Below are 16,001 nucleotides of genomic sequence, written 5' to 3' on the forward strand. Positions count from 1 at the left end.
TGTTCTCCTGTGTCTTTCTTGTTGTTCAAAAGTCCTCCACTCAAGGATCTGGAATTAATGAGCAGCTAAGAGTCTACTCTAATCACTTCCAGCTTACCTAGTGTTAACAACACTTCTTACTGATCGCTGTGCTTTCACCACCATCCTGCTTTGATTGTTCCGATAGGAAGAAACAAAGATAAACTTGTATTTCTTGTTCTTGGAGAAAAAGATAAATGTGATTCTTCGAAAGATAAAGAGTGATATCTCACAAGAAACACTACAGCATTCTTCTTTTCAGTCATCAAACATTTCACGGCAGGGCCAATTAACAATGAAATGATTGATAATTTAATAAATGTGATGGAAACATGTATTGTAGACATTGGAGAGACTAAATTCTTTCAGCAGAAACCTCACTGATGTTAAATGGACTGAAAAACAAGATGTGCAAAGAAAGAATAAAGCATAATTAAAAGCAGTAAAGTAGGCTTACCTGCAAATTGTATACAAGCTCAGAACGTTTAAGGTATAAGATGTAGCTGCCATGTTACATTGAGGCTACACTGAGACTTTGATAACATTGCTCACAGCTAGATGAGATATGCAGTACTTACTGATGGTTGTCATAGCGAAGCTGTGGACCAGGGTGTCCAACTCCAGGCCTCAAGGGCCGGTGTCCGGCAGGTTTTAGATCTCACCCTGGGTCAACACACCTGAATCAAATGATTAGTTCATTACCAGGCATCTGGAGAACTTCAAGCCATTTGAATCAGCTGTGTTGGATCAAGGCAACATCTAAAACCTACAGGACACTGGCCCTTGAGGCCTGGAGTTGGACACCCCTGCTTTAGACTATCTTAAAACCATAGATACCCCGAGTATCTATCCACTGTAGTCCACAAGATCATCTAGGAACTTAGCTGATCAGTAGGTAGTGATATTGTACATGAATGTTAGGTCTGCAGCAGAAGTTACCATCACCCTTGTGAAAAGTACATTTTTGTAACAATAAAAACGCAGCATTAACCCTGAACTAAGCCCTCAAATACTCTACGTTGTAGTGTAGGCATCAGGTTTTCCTAAGGCAGGAAGAATCTTCAAGGAAATGTATAATGAGGTCAATGCGTTCGAAAGGCTCCACCATGGGTTGACCCATACAGGCCTCGCCCAAAATACAGATAGCTTACCCAATAAAATGGTTAACTCCAAAAAGCTTGTCGCACATACGTATACAGTCACATTGCTCTTTTACCTCTGTTTTTCTCTCTCCACCAATCCTTGAAGGAAACACATGCTGCTATCTATCAATTTGATCAATTCTAATGCTTTACTTTGTTTTTTAGGGAGTAGGAAGTCTTGTCCATCTGCCACGTGTCTCTGGGCAGGTAGCGTGCGGTGGGTTTTGAAAGCTGCTTTTGTAAATGTAAATTTTTGTAAATACAGAGAGCGGAAAAACCCCAAAGAGCTGAGGAAATTTGCATATTTAGGTGATTATTATCTGTGTATTCATCACTTGGGCGGCTCCTTTTTCCTCACTGACAAGCTGTCATTATGCTCAGCCGTTTATCAAGCAGACATGCAAACAGTATAACACCACTGCAATAAAACTGTATGCCATAAAAGGCTTTAGATTCTTTTAAGAAATATCCCTGCAGCTTCCATATTTAAGGTAAATGCCACTTTATAAAGCTGTGTGAGGAATGAGGGTGGCTGTTAATACCACTAGAAGGCCCGACAGTAAATCCTGTCATACCAGAATATGTGAATCTTGACCTCCATTCTCTAAAACTTTAGATCACAAGTTCACACCCAACATTTCTCAACCTCATTACTGTTTTATGTCGCTAAAATGAGGAAATGCTCAGTGGAGTCAGAAATGGCCTTATTGTGCTCTTTTTTAAATTGCCGTTATTAATCTTTTATAACTATTGAAAGTTTTCTTTTTAGATTGATATTTGTCTCTTTCCCATTGATTTCCCCATAGGTTTGAAACAGCACTTTGGTTTGAACTAAATGATGTATGTTGGGATGTTTGTTGGGTTTTTTGTCTCAGCCCAGAAATCCATTGAAATAGCACGTGAACCAAATGAGAACAAACAAGCCTTCCAGCTCACACACCTCTTCGTGTCATATTGACAAGCGGTCAGCCATGCTCGGGATTCAATATTTCACAGGTCCCTGCCCAGTGACAGCTGATTGACGTGGAAGAAAAGCAACATGAGGTTTACTCATAACCTGTCCCCGATTTAATGGATGATCTCTCTGGTTTCTCTGCCCTGCAGGTGCGTCGGGCCAAGACTCCAAGATTGTGTTGGGATGATGGACAGGTAAGGCATCTCAGGATACATTTGTGATGTGGGACTGGGAGACCACCATCAGATCCTGCTAAAACTCATTAAAGTTTCTGTTAAATCCCGTACCTTATGATGCTCATTAACAACAGTGTAGTCCATCTGACAGGTAACATGGGAATCTTATGTTGTTGTCTAAGCTTGTGCTAAGCCTTCGTCTGGTCCAATTATGTTACTTTGACTGTGTCTGATATGTGTAGATGGAACCAGCAAGGGGAAAAAAAAGAAAACAAAAATCCTCTGAAAACCTTAACAGATGTGGGATAGAGTGTATGGAGGACCAAAAGTGCCAAAAGATATTTACAAAATGTTTCTTTTATTTGATTATAAATGATGATTTTGGTCCTTTGTATGTTGTAAATTTTTGCTTGAAAAACTGATATTAGCAACATTTTTATATTTATATTTTATATTTATATTGTCCTTCTTATTTAAAATTTAATTTTACATTTTTAGTTAACTTTTTAATTTTAATTTCGTTATTATATTTATTTTTCAGTGATGGCAAAAGCAGTACTTGGGTGGCCAAAAGAAAAATATACATTAAGAAACTGCCATTAAAAGCACCAGTCTTTATATTAAGTATATTTATACGTTTTTGGTCACGTTTTTATTTTTATTTTCTTCTTTTTACATTCTTTTGAGCATTCTAAATAAGACCGTCTGTCATTGGAAGTGTTCTGTGGTATCAGTTTTTTATCCTTTAGAGAGACGGCATCCTGCGGTGAGATGATTGCTAATTTCTAATCAGGCTGAAAGCCCCCTCCTCGTTTGGTAATGAAGCAGAAATGCACAAAAAAAATTCTAATTAATAACGGGGAAATAATACACATAAGCAAATGAAAACAGAATTGAGTATTCTTCTAATACTTTATCAAATAATTTGTTTATACGTTTATTTAATAATGTCATGGTGCATTTAATGGCTTAATTTATTTATTTATTTTTATATATCTGTTTACTTGGACTTGTCATAGTGACACATCAGTTTTAGGCCTTTTAACACATTGGAGAGGGTATAAAGGAATTGTGAATCTTTTAAATGAATCTTTTCATTGATAATTAAAAGATGCAAAACTGATAACACTTTAATAACTAACTGATGATGGGAAGCCACTTCTGTAAAGTAGCTGTGTAAAGTATGAAGATGGAAAGCTGTGGGAAAGAGTAAAGAAAAAATGAACTTGTCAGCACGTTTTAGCTCCATTTTGATTATTATGTTGACAGACCACCACCAGAGACTCCTGACATAATAGCTAGTTCTGTAATTACAATCACTGATCTGCTACGTTAGTGTTTTTTCATATCTAAGAACATTCAGGTTAAATTGGGTAAAAGACGCTACCTCTTTTTTGATCCACAGCACGGTGAATCATTTAAACACTTAGAATTAGAATGGCAGATGGTAAATATAGTGCACCAAGTAGTGATTTCATTACGTGCAGGGTCATAATCAGAGTTTAGAAAATAGTGAGGCTTTTTTTCACTTAATCTATCACATTTTAGGGGTAAAACGTTTGCCCCACTGACCAGTAGCCTAAACTTCTAAATAAACTAGATCAAAGCATTACAACACAGTCAAATTTTGAAAACTTAAAAAAAAAAAACAGCTTTCCTTTTCTGGTATGTGGAAATATGGAATCATCCCTTCATTTGAAATGTTTAAAAAAAGCATTTGGGAAAAAAAGTTACTACACAACAGCAGAAACCATTCGTCATGAGTCACACTTCGACCTAACACCTCTAAACGCAACCCAGTCAGAGGCACAGTAGGGCCTTTTCAGAGTCTTTTCAAAGTAAAAGCCATCTAGAGCAGCGATCACCAACCCCCGGGCCTTGGACCGGTACCGGTCCATGAGTCGTTTGGTACCGGGCCGCGAGAGTAGAGGCTCAAGTGTGAAATGTATGCTTTTCGGGGTTTTTATCGGTTTTCAGCGTTATTTTGTTATTGTTTTTATCGTTAACTCGGTTTTCCTGGGTCTTTTCACGTGTGTTATGAATAAATCTTCTTTTTTTTGGTACCAGTACTAGTTTTATTTTGTTGTAATTATCCGCGACACCTTAAAGGCCGGTCCGTGAAAATATTGTCGGGCATAAACCGGTCCGTGGCGCAAAAACGGTTGGGGACCGCTGATCTAGAGCGTCACATTACCCCAGTTTTACTCTTTTTTTCACTGACTTCCTGTCTATTTAAGAATGGATTTTAAAATTCCGTTGCTTGTTTTTAAGTCTTTGAATGGGCCCCCCTCCCCTTATTTATCTGAGCTTTTAAGTATCCAGACTCCTGCTACGGCACTAAGGTCCTCTACTGTTCTTATAATACTTGTAGGCCCTACACTGTGGACCCGCTACCCCTGAACACCAGATCTGATAATAATTTAGGGGCCTTCATGTTGTTACCCAAAGCTCGCCTGTTTTCCCTGGCTTTTAGAGAATTTAGTGCTTTCGGTTTAGTTGTTTTAAATGTGCTATGCAAATAAAGTACAAGTTGAAGGTGCCAATTTTTACCATCCTACAGAGGTCCAGACATCAATTAACTCATAGCTGGTTATGCCCAATGTTGTGTGTTACTTTTGTTGGCTAATCCTCTCCCAGATTTTTGTGCTAAAAGGAAACACATAGGTGCATTTGCCAAACTGTTGAACTTTTTTATAAAACCAGGATCTGATATTGAAATGGGACTTGGCTGCTATTATATCTTGGCTTAGTAAAGTACAAAAACAAATTAAAAAGATCACACTTTTAAAATACAGAATTTTATTATTATTATTAAGATACAAGACTAAATGTTCAAAAGGCTGAAAGAGCAGGTGGCAGCAAGAAATCCCCAAAATACATAAAAGCAGCTGCGTTACCAGCTACGGCACAGAGAACCGTATTACTATTATTAACAAAAGGGCAAAACAACAGCAAGCAAGTAGGGTTAAGAACATGTGGTGAACCTAAACAGCCCGAGGACGACAACAGTTCTATTAAAACACCCATAAAAGACAATTAGAGCAAATTCTAAAGAGAGACGGAGTCATTAGAATTTAACCAAACCAGTATACCAATAAAAACAGAAGCCACGAGGTCCTCTTAAACCCAGAAAATTAGACCTTTTTACTTTCCTCTGGGAGTCTTTTGCTGAGTCTCCGGGTTCTTCTTCTGCTCTTACAGCAGCGTTATTCCCCTGTCTCATCTGATGACCCTGTGTCACTTGTCTTGCTATAAAACCTATCCTCCTAATTAAAGTAGTCCTTTCCCTTGTTTAGCGCTGTCTCACTCTGTAATTTGTGTCACTGCCAGTTTCTCATCTTCTTTTGTTTGTTCTTTTTTCTCCCCCCTCCTGCCTTCTCCTTATTTCTCACCTCCTATCTACAGCTCCCCCCACCCCTTACACTTCCTTTATTTGTTGTTTCTCCTTGTCTGTCTTCCCCTCTCGACCTAATCATTTCAAACTGCCGCATTACTATTCACCACATGGCCGTATATCTCATTATGTCGAAGCCCACAGCCTCTTTGTAAATTTCAAGCTCCCCCTTCTTTAAGTCCATCACAATCGATATGGCAAATGCTGCGGCACCTTCCTCTACCAGAGCACCGTGGTACACAAGTCTTCCATTAGCCGCTAATGGCTTCCACAACTAATAGAGTTTTCAACTTCAGGTATCAGGTGGGAGCAGGTGTTATTTTATGCTATGCGGTTGTGTTGATTCTGCCATCGGCAAGAAGGGGAAAATGGAATACAGATTGGAAAGAAAGAGAAGAAGAATGAGGGTAACAAAAGAAAAGAGTGTTATTAAGAAAAGAATTGAGTAGTAGCGTAACACTAGACACAAGTGAAAGGGGTATGTAAATGGCAAATGCATTAGTGCAATCATTAGTGAAGAGAAATAGCTTTTAACTTCCAACCTTTAGGCTTGCCTTAAGCAAGATTCACCTCAGAAGATGGAGAAGCAATTTGCGAAGGGTAGGTACTGTTAATTTCTCATTTGTTCGAAATTTGAAAGTCAGTGAAAACTAATTCGTATGAGTTGCTGGGCTTGGATTAACTATAAGGAAATCCAGCGCGGTGTAGCAGAAGCTGTGGCTCCTTTAATAAAGCAAGTAAAAGGATCACATAGCCTCAAAGGCTTTTATCTTCTGACCTGTGAAAATGGAAGTACCCTTCAATTAGAAATTGCTCTGTGCTCTATAGGGTGGGACTGTTTGGTGAAATGGGTTAGGGAAGGTAGTAAAAATAGCTGTGTGTGTCCGAGGTTGTTTATTATTGCATGTCGCTGCAACAACATGAGGGAAGGTGTGAGCAACTTGAGAAAGACTGGCCACAGTCACATTAAGGATTGTGGGTGGTTGCTGGTGGGAGATTGGACTGTTTGAAGAGTAAGGCATGAGTCGGGGAGGTGATCTAAGAAGTCATGAGCCATGCAGCAAGGGCAGAAAAAAGGAAAATACTTGCAAGAAGAGTTAAACCAACCCGGTTTTCATTCCAGGGGCGTCAAATACTGTCTCACTGTCGAAGCTGCTGGTGTCTCAGAGATAGGTGCAAAGTGTCCTTTGGCATCTGTGCGAAGACAGCCCTGGTCTCGCAAATCATCTCATATGGACCCATTGATGTCATTTAAATCAGCAGTGTTATTGTTATGTATGTTATTGTTTTTCACCTAAACCCAACCCAATTATCTTAATAGGTTTGGTGCATAAACCAAATAAATTTTAGTGTGCAAATCAAACCAACAGCTTTTGGTCCAATAACCTAATCAAGTAGTTCTTGGTGCATAAACCCAACAAAGTACTTTTAGAAGCTCAAAGCATGACAAGTAGTTTTTGATCCCTAAACCTAGCCAAGTAGATTTTGGTATCAAAACCTAATCAAGCAGTTCTTGGTGCATAAACTCAACTAAGTAGTTTTAGCAGTGTAAAGTCCGCCAAGTAGTTTTTGGTGTCTAAACCTAGCTAGGTAGATTTTGGTGTGTAAAAACAACAAAGTAGTTTAAAGAACACAAAGCCAGACAAATCTTTAGTGGGTAAACCAAAACAAGTCGTTTTCAGTCCAAAGACCTAATCAAGTAGTTCTGGGTGCATAAACCCAACTAAGTAGTTGTAGAAGCATTAAGCCTGAGAAGTAGTTTTTAATGCCCAATCCTAGACAAGTAGATTTTGGTGCATAAACCGAACAAAGTAGTTTTAGACGCATTAGACGTAGACACATAGGAGTGTAAAGCCGGCCAAGTAGTTTTTGGTATCTAAACCTCATCTTAGCTTTTTTTCCCCCTACATCTAATAATTTAGACTTTACTGAATAGTTTTTGGTATGTAAATCTAACCTAGCAGGGAGAAAAAGTGAAGAAAACAATGCACAGCTTCTGTCTGATAAATGTGCGATTTTCTGTCCTACTGTTTTGGACTTCTGTTTCCCCTCACCCAGACCGATCATGGCATCCCGTCACATTTGCCTTGTTCTGTCATAGGTGTCTTCACCAAGCACCTCAGGCACATTTCCTTTACCTTAGAATACAAAACAGCTTAAGATGACTGTTGTTGAAAACTGGAGCATCAGTAAAATTCAATATTTAAAACAAGACTACTATGTTATCATCCAGTGTTGCTGTGTGCAGTTAAAGGGACACTTTGTCTATGAAACATCAGCGGCTTCAGTATTAGATGCCCGGTGATGAGTGTGTGTCAGCCTTACATTAGAAGCATTTTGACCGATTAAAAATCGACAGTTTAACTGTGCGAAACACGGCACAAACAAGCTATTTAATTGCTGCTAGCAGATGCTGAAAAAGGCTCTTAGCAGAACATTGTTTGTTTTCCACATGGCTCCACTGACATCAAACGATCTCTTAGCCCAACAGAAATGGGCCGCTCCACTAATAAACTTTTATGGCGATCTTGAAGCGAGCATCGCATTTTTCCGGCAGAAGACTCAATTTGACCTTCAGGGGTTAAATCTAAAGGGTGTTGGAGCAGATTGGATAATTTGTCAGCACTGGCTGAGGTTTGCACTTTATTGCAGTGTGCTCGTTAGTTTCTTAATGTTTCAGCAGTGTTCATGTTTTTTTTCTCTCTTCCCCTGTCTCTACAGGACACCCCTGATAGCAGCTGGAGTCATCGGCGGCCTATTCATCATCGTCATTCTGGCGCTCAGCGTGGCCGTTTATGTTCGCCGCAAAAGCATCAAAAAGAAGAGGGCCTTGCGGCGTTTCCTGGAGACAGAGGTGAGAGAGTAGAGGGTAGAGCAAACATATTGGGAGGTTTCTCCTCACCTGTGTTTTCTGAATGCTTTCAGCTGAATTAAGTTTCCTTAAAAGGTTTCATTGCACTAAACCTTTAAGGAAACCTTGAAATATTAAACCTTGGCTAAGGTACTTAGCCAAAGCAGCCAGCGCAAAGGAAGGTTGGAAAATTATGCATGGTCACCGCTGCCCATCGATCTGGCCTTGAAGAAGGTTCATTTCTGGGAAGCGTTAGAGAGCGGAGCGGACTTCATTATCAAAGGTGAAAGTCAAAGATCGGGAAGGGTGCAGGGTTTATATAAGCATCCATGCTTTGGTCCATGCCTTTTATGGTGCTACAGGACTCTCTCACACTGTTTCCTCCAGCAGTCATATCATCACTGCAGGTCCGCCGAGTTGGCCGTGCCCGTAGGTGGGGTAGGCTGCTTGTCATTCTGGATTAGGATAATTTACAGGTAGAGGCAGCAGTGTTATAGACAGCTGCCAGGCAGGAGATGGAATTAGAGGAGGGCAGCCATGGGCAGTTTCTGCCTCATCCCAGCCATGCACATCCATCTTAATCAAGCAGGCCCTGCTCAGACAGCCGCTTGACCCGGAGGGAAGTCTTCACTCCGTGCAGATTCGCTAATGTAGTGTCACGGAGCAGGAGGGGGTGGCTGAGAAGGATTCAGGTTGGGGGATGGGGATCCGCTTGACCCTTTTTTCTTTGTTTTTTTTGCATTTCTCTGTTCAATGTTCATTCAGTGCTGCAGCAGGAAAGCCTGAAATAAGGCCAGCATAACCTTTTTCCCCCTCCCCTTCATTCCCTGAGGGGACGTGTAAAAGTAATTAGACATAAAATCTTAAACGCCTCTGGCCCAGGGGCTACACAGATTAAGAGCAGGTCACAGGTTCCGCCCACATGCTCACATATTAGCAGCCGTGGAGTGTCCTGAGCTGGACGTTTAACCTCAGTCTTTTGGCGGTTACCGCGTACCAGAGCATCAGCCGAACGGCGAAAGGACAAAAGCAGTGGATCGATGCCATTACCTGACAGTTGTGATCGGTGCCTGAATATGTAATTCCCCTACTGTAATTTAAAATAATAGAAAGATTAAAATTTCAGTCCAGATTCCTGTTATTTATTGCTGGTTCTAGAAGGGATTAGGTTCTCCATTTGATTTTCGTTTTCCCTTAAATGTATCATCTCATTGTGCATGCACGCACTACTCTCTCCATCTGAATGCTTTCCCGCGCTCTCGCCCTCCCGGCATCCTTTAAAAAAAAAAAGACCATGCGCTTTTGCAGTTTATATCACGCTTTTTTTTTTTTTTTTTGGCTGATGAAACTACGTGATAGGCTTTGGACGGCCGAGTGCAGATTCTCTATTCAAACGAATAATGGAGCTGACTCTGTGTCTGTGAATGGAGATCAAGCTTGTCTGGATGAGGGATTTGGGGGACGGCGCCGGGCTCTGGGACTCCCCCTCTCTCTCCTTATCTGCCATAGCTTTTTTAAACAGAGTGCTCACCTCCTGCGTCAGACGGGAGGGAAAGATGCCTCCAGTGCATGCTGTCAGAACGTGATCTGAGCGCCCGACTCCGCATTTCCATATCAAGGACATGTGTGAAGGCTGTTGCACTGTGTTGACTTGCAAAAAAAAAAGGAAAGAAACACTCACACTCACTCTGCCATTTCACTGTTCTCCCTTTCTTTCAGTATTTTCTCTGTTTTACTATTCACCGTCTGTCTCTCGTCGTGTCCTCACCTTCTCGTTTTTTCCCTGAACAGACGCTTTATTCCTCTGTCATCTTAACTTCCTGTTTTTGTTTTGGTTTTGGTTTTTCCTCCTTCTGTCTCGCTCTCCCTCACCTCTCTCTTCACCCCCTCACATACTGTGGAGCCTTTTTGATGAAGCCCCTGAAAACAGATTGCTTTCACACAGGGGACAGGCGGCACAAACAGCAGCAGTCCCCTCACTGCTACAGCGTGACCCCAGGGTTTTGACCTTTGAACCCAGCTCAATGAAGTAGGACTAATGCCTTTGAATCCTCCGATGCCCCGCCCCTCGATCCCCCTCATCTCCCCCTCCCCCCAAGGTCCTTCTTCTAGCTCCTTTGTACAGGTGTGAGTGTTTCAGCACCACGGGTGAGGACAGCTCCCCTGCTGCTCATACGCTCTCTTACATGAAGGGTTTCAGCATGGACAGCTCCTGTTGTTCACCCCAAGGCAGGCTGACTGAGCAGAGACATGGGGAATCATCAGAAATGCATGCAACTGAAGTTTATGTTAAATTTAAGCCAAGATCTGAGAAATTCAAACCAAATATGACACCTAATATGTCACAGCAAATGTTAAACAAAGAGAATATACATGACACGCATTGTGGAACGTATGAAAGTTAACCCTCTGAGGCTTGAACCGTGAAACCTTGTGGCGAATAAAAAAAGAGATTAAATATCACATTGCGTAAATCAGGTTTAATTTGGAGCTTCATTTTTGCTACAGATGACATTTTTGTTCAGTTTTATTGCTTACTACACTGATGATGTAGCAGTCCCAAAAATTCAAAAAACCCCATGTATTAAATATGATATACTTGGCATTAAAGGATTAAGGTACAAATTTGTGTTTTATATTACATCCAGCCTCTCGGTTTTCTCATACATAAGGATACATAGCATAAAATTACATAAACCTCTTTAGAAAGGGCTAATCACCTGGGATATACTCCAAATACTCCGAAGCCCAAAATCATCCAATGAGAGGCACTTCTGCAAACCGAAGCGCCTTGTTTTTTGGGGTTTTCTTTTTTCGAGAGGTCAGAGAAGAATGTCTGGGCTGGTTTGAGCTGACAGAGAGGTTACGGTAACTTGGATAAACCACTCTTTACAGCAGTGGTGAGCAGGAAAGCATCTCAGAAATGCCCAGCATGTCAAAGCTTGAGGCAGACGAGGCAGAAGACACAGCTGAGTTCCACTCCTGTCAGCCAGCAAGAGTAATCGGAGGCAGTAGCGGGCACCAGGCTCAAAAGAGCTGGACAGTTGAAGACTGGAAATAAAAAAAAACCAACATAGCCTGGCAGAAATCCCAGCTCTGCAGAGGTCTCGTTTTTTCTTTCTTTTGCTGATTAGCTGGATCAGGTGTCAGGTGTGTTGTGCTAATCAAGAAATAATCAGGTGTGGGTTCTGAGGACCAGGACTGTTTGTTTCTGTGATTTGATTTCTTTCCTCAGTGGACTTTTTATAGGCATGCACTGCGCTTCTGTAACGAGAGTCGTAATCAAAAAATAAATGGACTCATTAAAGAAACAAATACTCAACTGAAGGCATCGGTCCATTTAGATATCTATGTATCTACATTTTTGTTGTTTCTTTATATTACTGTGTCTAAATTGTTATGGTCACTTTTATTCTTCAGCACAGTCTGAACTCTCTTAGGCAGCTTTCTTTAAGTCGTATTCAGGAATAGTTCTCCAGGCTTCTTGAAGGACATTCAAAGCTCTTCTTTGGATGTTTCTGCCTTTTGTTCTGTTCTCTGTCAACATGATCCCACACTGCTTCAGTAATGTTGAGGTCCGGACTCTGGGAAGGCTGATCCATGACTGATAGTGCTCCACTGTGTGTTTTTCTATGCAGGTATGATTTTACTGCATTGGCATTTTGGTTGGGGAGCATTGTCATGCTGAAAAATGAAGCTGTTGTTAATCAGATGTGTTCCAGATATTTTTGCATTGTGGATCAAAATCTGATGGCACTTTTCTGTGTTCATAATTCATCAATTTTTGCAAGATCTCCAACACCAATCTGGATTCATCACTCGTTTAGACCTATTGTTACTGATTTTCAGTCCAGTTTTTGTGTAATTTTCATCCCTCAGCTTTTTATCCCTGTTTCCTTTCCTTAAGCATTTTTGACAGCACCCTTCCACAAAGACCATTTCTGATGACACTTCAGTGTTCAGTAGATGATCAGCTGAAGGTCCGGATGCATCTCTTATCTCCTGTATCAGGTCTTTGCTGGATTATTTCCTGTTTCTTAAGGATGTGCTTCAGATCATTCTTTTAGGCCTGACACTTCTTCTTTTGTCCTCCACTTTTCCTCAAATTTTTTAAGGACACACTCCACACCATGCTGAGAAATGCCAAATGTTTGGCAATAGCTCTTTGCGAATTACTTTGTTTTGTGACAGCCTGCTAGTAACAAAGTGCCTAAAGATACAATTTAAAATTGATTCTTTGTTAAGTTAACTGTATGTCTAGACAAAAACACTGGTTCATCCCTTGAATTAGGAGCCTTTACTGTGCTTGACTGATTCATATGTCAGTGCTAAATGGTTTAACAAACAAAAACGTTCAGGCACAAGGGCTGGACTGAAAATGAGTGAAAAAGGAACCAATGTCCAAATAAATATTGTACTGTAAAATATCAAAGAAGAGCAGAAACGTTTGGAGTAACAGACAGTATAATACATACCGTATAATCAATGCTAACAACAACAGGGAAGTTAAGTAGGAAAGTAAATAACACAGGCAATTAATTTACAAGTAAATGTAAAAAAAAGAAAAACATTATTGATTTAATTATTTCATAATCAATCCCTATATTTAGTTATAATATTATCTTTGGTTTATTTAAAGTCATATTTATTAATTCATCAATTTTGGCACATTAGGTCCTCCATATTTTCCAAACTTAGCCTAAAGTAAAGAACTTTTTTCTTTTTAAATGATAACTGTGAAAGTTACTGAGTCTTTTTCAAGTGACAGGAGAGATGAGTAAGAAAAAGTCTGTTTCAGTCCATACAGCAGTGGAGGAATTAGTTACTGCTCGCCTTTCTCCAATATAGCACTCTTGTTTAAGCACTCTCGCCAGATTTGAATAACAAAGTCAATATAGCAAATTAAAAAAAACAAGGGTTGACCCAATGTACTTTCTGGCTGAGGCAAACTTATTAACATTCAAAGCCGCTAACCCCCCCCCCCCCCCCCCCCCCCCACCACCACCACCACCCCCACCACACACACACACACACACACACACACACACACACAACCCGCATTCGAATGAAGAGCAGACGATGCTGGTTGTTTAATAAAACAATGTTAGGTGCAAAGAAAATTCCTTTTTTGTGACCTTGTATGTCTCAGTCCATGTGTTTGAGTCTAATAGTTAGATGGCTATCACATTTTTACATTTGTAATTGTGAGGTTATTGTTATACAACATGTTTGTCTGGTATAAATTCCAGTGACCCAGTTTTAACCCCTATTAAATCACTGGTGCTTTCGTAAGTCCGACATCAGTCACTAAGAATCAAAATAAGCCAACAAAGTTCACCTGAAAATTGACCAGGCAGCAACACAGGCCCCGAGACCACCTACTGCGACTGCTCTGGGGCAAACGCTTGTGGCACGACAAAGTTGTTTCACCTCAATATGTTTCAATTACAGCCAACACAACAAATGTAGCTCTTTGAATGGGTAATGCGAACATTAAAGCATGTACCCGAGGGTTTGCAGAGCAAGTTCATGTTTGAAGACACTGTTTACTTATTCAATACACAATAATTCTGTGAATGTATTCTAGCTCGAGGCTTGAACATACTGCTTATTTGTCCAATGAAGCATCCCAATCCTCTCCACCGCGCCACCAGTGAAGCTCATTTGGCAAAGGCACGGTGCATTATTAGCTGGTAAATAAAGTGGCGTGGTGAGTGTGTGCGAGAGTGAGAACGAGCTCAAGAGAGCTTCGTCGGCTACGGGTCTGTGTCTTATTTAATAGACCTCTCCTCTCCCTCTCCTCTCCAGTCCAGTCCAGCCTCATCCTAATGAAACAATGACAACTACAGCCTGTCACCATCTGCTCTTATTACTGCTCCATCACCACCTCCCTGTGCCTCATCTCTGCTCTCTCTTTCCAAATCACTCCATTTCTCTCCACCCACAGCGGCAATTGTTTTTTTTTTGTTATTCTAGCAATGTATGCACACACACCGAAATGCAAAAAATGCTCTTTGCACAAATACCATGCTGATATGATGGATGTGACCAAAGCTTGCCCTTTCTGTTGAGGTAAATACATCCAGTCAGCAACCAGTCATTGCTAGAAAATTTCATATTTCATTTAAAGCCTCAGAGGCACACTGTATAGACGCAGTGATATACCCACTGTTTGTAAAGCCTGTCTTGGCTGTTTGGAGTCGGAGGTGAGCATAAGAGAAAAGACAGCTAAGTTATCAGGTAGAACTTGGAAGATTTATTAACAAGATGCAGGCATAGACTCTATGGGTGACCTTCAGAGACAGGTACCTGCTAATCAGGGTGAAGGAACATGCTAGAATATCACTCACCAAAACTAAAGAAATTACCTGTCTTTGACAGTCTGTTAGTGTAATCACCACAGAGTTAGCCATATTAATCATCAAAACAACTGCACTAAAATGGTCCTTAACAAAGCACAGGGATGTTAGAAATAAATTATGACATCTGATTATTGAACTCAGAACTTTTTATGCGCAGAAGGCAGTAAACATGCTTATTCTGCTGTAAACTTGGGCATTTTACCATGGGACTCGACAGTTGTTGATTCCCGTTTTTGGTGCCAGCCCCCAAAGTGGCCATGTGAGGAAGTGCAGCTTGGGCTCAGCACTGTATTCCCATGAGTTCTCCCAGCTAAAATGACACAGTACATATCAATGTAACCACGTGTGCATCAGCTGTTTTATTAGCTACATAAATGTACTTGGCAGACTCCCTTTTGCCTTGAGAACTACTTTCATTCTTCATGGCACAGATTCAGCAAGTATGCCCAAACAGTTGCATTAAATGTGTGCATAGTTCACAGTTAACTGTCAGGTAAGATGTCAAATGCTTCTATCAGCATTTGAAGCGATTTGAAAAACGTCATCAAGGCAGCACTTTAAATGGCGGGGTTACTGCAACGTACATTGCAAAGAAAAATAAGAAAATTGCTGTTTGGAGTTTAAAAAAAAAATAGGTCCATTTTCTTGACCTTGGAAAGAAAATTCAGTTTCTCTCCATGTTAGATTTATGATCCAAACCTTTTAAAACATCTCACATGTGCCCCAATGTGATACAGCTGTGGCCGTTTGTTTCCGCACTTCATCTTAACGCTCGTACAAAAACGCGATTTTGGTGCTCTACAGACCGAACGAGGTTTCAAACAGCACGTTACCGTCACTCGATCCACTCAGTCATCCTCTCATCGCTCCTTCCTTTCCCTCTTTCATCTCACTCACTTCCCCCCGTCTTATGAAATTTGTCATTTCCCTTCCCCTGCTCTAACTCACTACCTGCAGTGACATCTCAGCGGGCTTTACACTGCGCCTTCAGGACCGGCTATAACAATAGCCATTAAACGACGTGTCATTGCCGAGCTGCGGGCAATGTCATCTATTCTGCAGACCGGACCGGCGCTGCGATTGCCAGTCCTATTGTGCTGATG

The 16,001-nt window shown here is 40.9% G+C and overlaps 1 protein-coding gene across 2 annotated transcripts in view; it reads left to right on the plus strand.

Moving 5' to 3' along the window:
• Positions 1-16,001, plus strand: part of LOC147301864 (receptor tyrosine-protein kinase erbB-4-like) — a 367,641-nt gene that overhangs the window by 283,426 nt on the left and 68,214 nt on the right. For both annotated transcript variants that reach the window (XM_086284333.1, XM_086284335.1), the window contains exons 16-17: positions 2,265-2,309; positions 8,407-8,539. In XM_086284333.1, coding sequence (XP_086140459.1) covers positions 2,265-2,309; positions 8,407-8,539 — 178 coding nt within the window. The remainder of the gene's footprint in view (positions 1-2,264; positions 2,310-8,406; positions 8,540-16,001) is intronic.

Source organism: Aulonocara sp. 'chitande type north' Nkhata Bay, linkage group LG23, assembly GCF_057382095.1.
Source record: "Aulonocara sp. 'chitande type north' Nkhata Bay isolate Kocher_YH1m ecotype deep benthic linkage group LG23, A_spYH_male_GT1.1, whole genome shotgun sequence".
NCBI lineage: Eukaryota > Metazoa > Chordata > Actinopteri > Cichliformes > Cichlidae > Aulonocara > Aulonocara sp. 'chitande type north' Nkhata Bay.